The sequence below is a fragment of the Papilio machaon genome, chromosome 16, assembly GCF_912999745.1.
Source record: "Papilio machaon chromosome 16, ilPapMach1.1, whole genome shotgun sequence".
Taxonomy (NCBI): Eukaryota; Metazoa; Arthropoda; class Insecta; order Lepidoptera; family Papilionidae; genus Papilio; species Papilio machaon.
Window position 1 is genome coordinate 1,876,898 of NC_060001.1, and position 7,901 is coordinate 1,884,798.

At 40.3% G+C, this 7,901-nt stretch overlaps 1 protein-coding gene across 1 annotated transcript; it reads right to left on the bottom strand.

Annotated features, from left to right (window-relative positions):
• Nucleotides 1-4,695: 4,695 nt before the first annotated feature.
• LOC106715766 (serine--tRNA ligase, cytoplasmic) lies at nt 4,696-7,853 on the bottom strand. The gene is made up of 8 exons (XM_014509117.2): nt 7,411-7,853; nt 7,087-7,303; nt 6,491-6,651; nt 6,038-6,219; nt 5,828-5,918; nt 5,465-5,721; nt 5,128-5,254; nt 4,696-4,908 (listed from the first exon to the last, which is right to left on the bottom strand). Exons 1-8 carry the CDS (start codon nt 7,729-7,731, stop codon nt 4,774-4,776), a joined length of 1,491 nt encoding a protein of 496 aa, XP_014364603.2. The 5' UTR covers nt 7,732-7,853; the 3' UTR covers nt 4,696-4,773.
• Between the last annotated feature and the right edge of the window lie 48 nt (nt 7,854-7,901).

The following is a 7,901-nucleotide window of genomic DNA, read 5'->3' on the forward strand; positions in this document are numbered from 1 at the left end:
TGGCGCAAAATAGAAAGGAGTCGAAATAGAAGGGGTTTGTATAGATTTAATTTCATTGAGGGTGTCGGATTTGTAAGGAAGTATCGTCATTTTTACAATTAGAAGCATGAAACTTCTGTCTAAGGCTGCTAATTAGATATAAATAAATATGAAATTCAATTTCTGTAAAATTTTTACCCTGAAGGGTGCTAAATAACAATAGGGGATGAAAATTTGTTTGGGAATATGTGAGGTTTAGGTGAATGTCTTATTTAATATGTTTTGCTGTTACCCTTACTGATATTTAGTCTAGAGCCCGAGAAAGAACAAAGACTACTTTTTAACGCGAAAAAAGGGTTGTAAGGGGTTGAATGTGGGGGTGGTAATTTGTATGGAAGTATCGTCATTTTTACAGTAAGAAGCTTGAAACTTCTTTCTAATGCTGCTAATTTGATATAAATAAGTAAGAATTTCGATTTTTGTAAAAATTTTACCCGTAAGGGTGCTAAATAACAATAGGGGATGAAAATTTGTTTCGCAATATGTGAGATTTAGCTTAGAGCCTGAGAAAGGACAAAGATTAATTTTTATCGTGAAAGAGGGTTTGTAAGGGGGTAAAAGTAGGGGTGGAAATTTGTATGGACGTATCGTCATTTTTACAGTTAGAAGCTTATAACTTTTTTTAGGCTGCTAATTTGATATTAATAAATAGGTCATTTAAAGTTTGTAAAAGTTTTACCCTTAATGTTGCAATATAATAAGGGAATAGGGAATGAAAATTTGCATAAGAGTAAATGAATATTTTGTAAGTTCCATTTGTTTTGTTGTAATTTTTTATAAGTTTAAATAAAATACCTCAACAACAACAACTAAATTCACGCCCGTAACCCAGAGGGATAGGTAGAGACCAAACACCTACATTTGGTGCGGTCGTGGCACACCTATCTCTATGTCTACATCCATACATCAACGCATAGCACGTCGGTCAAGTAAAATAATAATCCTTAAAAAAATGCTTAACGAAAACAGTATTTCACGCGGACGAAATCGCGGGCACAGCTAGTTTACTATAAAAAATCCCTGCACTGTGTACCGATTGACACGCCCGCGTTAACGCACTTAGAGGCCTCGATCTGTCAGCTAGCCATGACTGGCCATGCCCCCATTACGATAGCTTCGGCCTACCTTCCTTGTAGATCAAGCGCAACCATCATACGCTCCGACTTTGAATCGCTTCTATCTATAGGAGGAGCCACCATCCTTGCTGGTGATTTCAATAGCAAGCACATTCGATGGAACTCTACCAGAATCAGTAAACGCGGCCGTGAGCTTGACTCACTGTCGGACTTACTTGATTTTGAAATCATAGCACCACTAGAGCCCACTCACTACCCCCACATACTGGGACACACTCCGGATGTGCTTGATATTGCAATCATCAAGAATATTAACCTAACCTTACGTAATATTGAGGTGATACATGAGCTTCACTCAGATCACCGACCAGTTTTGCTACAGCTAGGGCCCTCTGCACCGGCTGACCCCCCAATGAAGACAGTCGTTGACTGGCACAAACTTAGTGCCAGGCTCAAAGATATTAACTCCCCACATCTAAACGACATCCCCGACATAATTAATTCTGATAACGATATGGACGTCGCGATCGGCTCTCTAACAAGTCATATCCAAACCGCCATCAAGGACTGCTCAAGGCAAATGCCAGAGTCAGACAATCAACGCTGGGCACTACCACCAGATGCCAGAGACTTGTTGAGACGCAAGAACGCGGCTACCCGAGCTCACGATTTGTATCGCACTGAATCGAACCGAAAACAGCTACGTAAATTACAGCGTGAAGTAAAAACACGCATAGCTGCCATCCGGAACGAACGATGGGATTCAACGCTTCGAAATATAAAGCCATCACATTTAGCATTCTGGAAGCTTCCCAAGTCACTTAAAGGCGACACGTACTCAACGATGCCGCCATTGTCGCGCCCAAGTACAACACCAGCTATGCTGGACGAAGAGAAAGCCGAATGTCTTGCAGACAGCCTCGAGGCCCAGTGCTCCCCCAGTAGCCTACCGGTCGATCCTGACCACCTACGGCGGGTGGACAGCGAGGTCGACCGGAGGAAAAACGAACCCCTTCTCGACTCAATTCCTCCGGTTACTCGCGACGAAGTCGAGGAACTAATTAAAAATCTACGTCCACGCAAAGCTCCCGGCTCAGATGGCATCACCAATAGGGTGGCTAAACTATTTCCAGTTGCCATTATACAACTTCTCGTAGCCATTTATAATGCGGCAATGACCAAAGGCGTCTTTCCCAGCGAGTGGAAGGACGCTGAAGTCATAGGGTTCCTCAAACCCTCAAGGCCGCCTTCCAATCCCACGTCTTATCGCCCCATAAGCCTTCTCAAAACCTTTGGGAAGATTTACGAACGATTAATATTAGCACGCCTTCGCACCTTTATGGACACAAAAGGCATGCCTATTGCAGAACAGTTTGGCTTTCGCGCCAAACATTCATGCACCAATCAAGTGCACCGCATCACGGAACACATACTTGTCAAACGCCAACGTGGCCTTAGCACCGGAGCTATCTTCCTCGACGTAGCGAAAGCGTTCGATAAAGTATGGCACAACGGGCTTATATACAAGCTATATGAGTACGGAGTACCCGACCGTCTCGTATGCATAATACGAGACTTCCTAAGTAATCGCACGTTTCGCTACCGCATCGAGGGAGTGTGCTCACAATTCCACCCCGTTCGAGCAGGGGTGCCCCAAGGTTCGGTGTTAGGGCCAGTTCTCTTTACCCTATACACCAATGACATTCCCCGCGTACACGGTGTAGAGCTAGCTCTATTCGCCGATGACACCTGCGTATACACATCTGGACGTTCCCCCGATGCTATATGTCGACGTCTCCAAACCGCTGCCAACACGTTAGGTGCCTGGTTTCGGAAATGGAGGATCGAAATTAATCCTAGCAAAAGCGCGGCGCTATACTTTTCACGCCAGAAAGGTACTGCTCTTCCGTCCATTAAACTCATGGACAGCCCAATACCTTGGGAAGACCAGGTTAAATACTTAGGTGTCATACTTGACTCTAAACTTAACTTCTCCGCTCACGTGACCCGGGTCAGGAACCGCGCGGCTTTCATCCTAGGTCGTCTTTCCGCGTTGATTAATAGAAAGAGTAAAATGTCCCTTCGGAACAAGGTGACACTCTATAAATCAGTAGTTCGTCCCGTCATGACGTATGCTAGTCCGGTATTCGCGCACATCGCCCCGAAACAAATACATCGACTTCAGGTTATTCAAAATAGATTCTTGCGTAGAGCCACGGGAGCCCCGTGGTACATGCGCAACAGCAATCTTCATATAGATTTGGACTTGCCCACCATTGCCCAACACCTGAAGTTGGCGTCGCGTCGTTATTTTGACTCTGCCGTCGGTCATCCTATCCTATATGTTGTAGGTGCCGCCACCTACAATCCAATCGCGCTCGGTAAGTTTCGTCGGGATTATCGTAGACCTAGGCACGCTCTTGACTTTCAAGACGATGCAATAACTATAGCTCAGACTAAGGCTAAACATCACAGACAGATCACACGTCGCAGTCGCTGTCGGCTGCGACAATCATTCTCGCGATACGGCCTCATAGCAGGCAGGTTTTCACCTATTAATAGTAGAAGCGTTGCTGGAGTTTCTTCCGCCACTTCTTCTCCCAGCGCTAACGCTTTCCGAAGTGGTAGTAATGTTAGCTGTATTAATAATAGCAATCAGATAATAGCAACCGATCAAGCCGAGGTTCGGCCCTCTCGGGCACCCTTGAATCGGAATGCTAAACGCGTAATGAGTGACAGCCCAAGCCGAGGTCCCCTTTCGGGGGCCCTTGCGCCCAGTCATTCCATGGAGCGTCAACCGAGCGTCGACCTAAGAGCTCGGTGACCTCCCAATCCGAATCCGAAGTAACAGCCCGATCCGAGGCTCCTGAGGGAGCTTTCGAGCCTAGTTACTCTTAAACGAGGTTTAGGCTAAGCGCCATCTGCGCCCGGCCACCTCAAGCCCGGTGAAACTGTAAATGCCTCCTCAAGGCAAACGGTGACTACTCGGTCACAAAAAAAAAAATCATTTAGATTAGATTACGTTTATTGTAAAATTAAGGCGAATTACTGCCCGATTACACGCATAAAGTTACTTTCAGCGTTTTATTTCTCAATTACTGTTTTATAAAGTATTTATTTTCCTGGTGAATTGGATAATCAATAATAAAATCCGCTCTAAATGGGTAATTTTTGTGTTCAATTGAGAAAATGTATTGTACTTATATTTTTTCCCTTTTCCTTAATCCTTGAATCATAGATTAAAATAACGGATTTAAGGCAAATGATTCAAGTATGCATATGGAAGGGTAGACCAGTAGAGGTAGGCCTAGGAAGAGATGGATGGATTGCATGAAAGGTGACATGATCAAGAAGAGGGGTGTCGATGGAAATGACAGATTGATTGATTTGGAGGACAGAAACTTGGTGCGCCGGTAAGGTCAGGGATATGAATTCATTTCTATGTTAATGCTTTTAAGACAGCACTATTCAAATGAAAAAGGTTTAAGATCCTACTCTTGGCGGAAATAATACGTCAGGAATGAATTACAATATAAAATGATTTAATTTATTTATTTTAAATAAAAATTCTGAAGCACAAGCTTAATTACGAGCATAATAAATAACATGCCACTGGTGTGGGAATGCAACTTTTAAATGCGGAGTGTTTGTTTTTTATTTATTTTTTGTCTTCCTTTTGCTTTTTGCCCTTTTTAGCTGCTGCAGCTGCTTCCAGGTCGATTGGAGCTGGCTTCACAAATGGTATGAGCTCTTGGTACTGTTCTGGCATCCATGGCTTCAGTACTTCAGGGACCTATAAAGTTGTTTTAGGACTATTAAATAAGTATGCAAGAAAATTTTATCAATCTCAAAATAATGTACACAAACAATTACATTATCTGCCATTCTTAAATGTGATGAATTTAATGAAACTAGTAGATGTTATATTTTTTCTTATATTATATTATTCTCAAATTTCTAGTTTTCTGATACTTTTAAATGACTGAGAGTTATGATTTATATGTAAAATTACCTTAATGCCCTCTTCTGTCTGGTTACATTCGAGCACCGCGCAGATAACGCGTGTGGTGGCGCACATGGTCGCGTTCAGCATGTGAACATACTCTGTTGCTGCATTCATTTTCTTTGTTTGACCATACCTGATCATTTTACATGTAAACAAAAATGTTTTTTTATTTGAATATAGACTTTAGTATTATTTAATAGCAAAATATGATAAATACATTTAAAAAATTACAATATAAATTGTTATTTTTCGAGTTAAGAATATCACTTATGTGTGAAAATGACTTTTCCAACCGGGACTAAGGTTAAAAATTTAAATAACGACATATTTCAGAGTGTATTACCTGACCAGTAACCTCCGAGCTTGGTATTCAAGGCAGTTGCTGCAGGAAACAAGTTCGCGGAAGGCTCCAGACCCAGGGAACCAGGCTTCCAGATCCAATTTCTTAGCTGCCGCATGATTCAATGCACCAGATACAATGTTCACAATGCGGTATGGTAAACCAAGGGTTTGGTAGAACTCCTCAGCATTGCCAATCATTTCATCCATCATCTTCCAGGATGCATCATCATGTGGGGAGGTCAAAACGAACTGTTCTACCTACAGGTAGTTGAAAAATCTAGTATTAATAATTCAAATTTTTAATAGTAAAAATGTAACTAAATGACATCAATGTCATTGTATTATATTTATTCAGATGTTTTACCTTTTCAAACTGATGGACTCTGAATATACCGCGCGTGTCGCGGCCGTGAGAACCTACTTCTTGTCGGAAACAAGTTGACAAACCCGCATACCTTAAAATGATCAGTTTTGCAAAATACATACAAATAACTAATTAATGATTCTTATGTTTATGTACATATTTCTTACTTCTTCTTATTACTTGAACATCATTTTATTATCAACAACAAACCTTATTGGCAATGAAGACTCTGCAAGCCATTCATCTCTGTGGTATGCTGCAATCGGCTGCTCTGAGGTTGCTATCAAATATTTCTCTTCAATTATATTATCTCCTTTGTTTTCTGAACCCTTTCCAATAACCTTGTAGAGTTCTTCATCAAACTGTGCTAATTGAGCTACTTCTTGCATTACCTGAGTAACAGACAATTTGTAGTTTAACATGTACAGTTCAGTCAAAAGTAGAATTACCTAGTCATAAATGTAAAAATAACCTTAGATTAGGTTAGTATAGTGTACCTTGTTTAAAACCTAAGTCAAAATATGGTGAAAAAATAAAAACTAACTGACCACCATGTATATTAAAGATGTTTTTTAACAGCTACAAACATTGAAATTGCTATATTTTTTTAAAAGATTTTACAGAAGAAACTTAATATGCTAAGTAAAATTATGTTATATCAACCTCTTTCCTCATGAAGAAAGGAGTGTACAGCGGTGTGTAACCCTTCTTCAAGAGTATTCTCAGTGAAAGCTGTATGAGTGCCTGCTCTAAGAAGACAGCAGGACCTTTCAGGTAGTAACCTCTGCCACCAGCTACTGCTGTACCTCTATCTCCATCCATGCCTGTTAAAATAAAGTTATTTATTTTCATTTTGTATTGTATGTAGGTTTACAATTGAATAACATATGTAAAATGAAGTAGAAACAAAATATAGGATTCTATACCAGGGGTAGTCGACATGATTAGACCAGAAATCTATTGTTTACTAATGAAATCTCTGTGCAATCTACCAATTCCAAACTTCTTGAAATCTTAAATGAAACAGCACAGTAAATGACAATTTTATTCAATGGGGAAATCATAAAACTGAAAGTTATTTTTAGAAGTTTTATTGTTGGTTCAAGAACAAAAAAAAAAAGAAATATACTGTTTAGTGAAAACTACCTGATAAGTAGTATGTATTTTAAGAAATCAGTTTTTAAATTATAAAGATAATATGCTAAATATGTTCCTGACTATCTAAGATGATAACTTAATAAAGAAAACACAGAACTCACCATCAATCATGCAAATAAGATCAACATGTGAGTATTTTTGTCTCATAGCACAGTCTCCAAAAGTCCTCTCCACAAGGTTGTGGTCTTCATCATCATCCACTGGAACTGAAGGGTGGAGGTGGTTGCCCACTTCCCTTAATGCTGCAGAACGAGCCTTCTCTGCAGTAATTAGGCCTTGCTCATTCTTTGTAATGGCCTCGTCTATTAATATACGGACCTTAAAAATGTACAGTAAATTATTGACAGCAATATCGGAAAAAAGTTGCTTCACATAAAAATGTAATCCCAAGAAATAACTGGATATGAAATGAATCAAATGTATACCTTTTTAATCTGATTGACAGTAAGTGGTCGAAGCTGTTCTGCCGTAAGATTGACTAGGTTATCTGCAACAGAAGCCGGTACTTCCTGATCTTCTGGTCCCACGGGCTCTTTGCTTTTCATCTTCTGACCAATTTCCTTACTACATACATTTTTTAATTTGTTAAAATTATCTGCCTCGTGTCTCAATCGTCTCCAAAGTAAGTCCTGCTCCACCACGGTGTCAACCAAGGCAACATCTTTAAACCTTTTACGCTGGTTCTCACGAATCTTCTCTGGATCACCCTCTTTGTCAGCTCTAAATAAATCTAAGTCTAAAACCATCGTGCACTGTAATGTTTAATGTGGATTTAACAAAAATATTTTACTTTCACCGTATGGTACGAAAATGAACAGTATTGACGTTGACGCAAATCTTACGAAAGCGAGTCTGGCTGGCAGCTGCAGTTGGCAGAATTAGTGACAGATGACAAATCGATAATCTACAACAAACT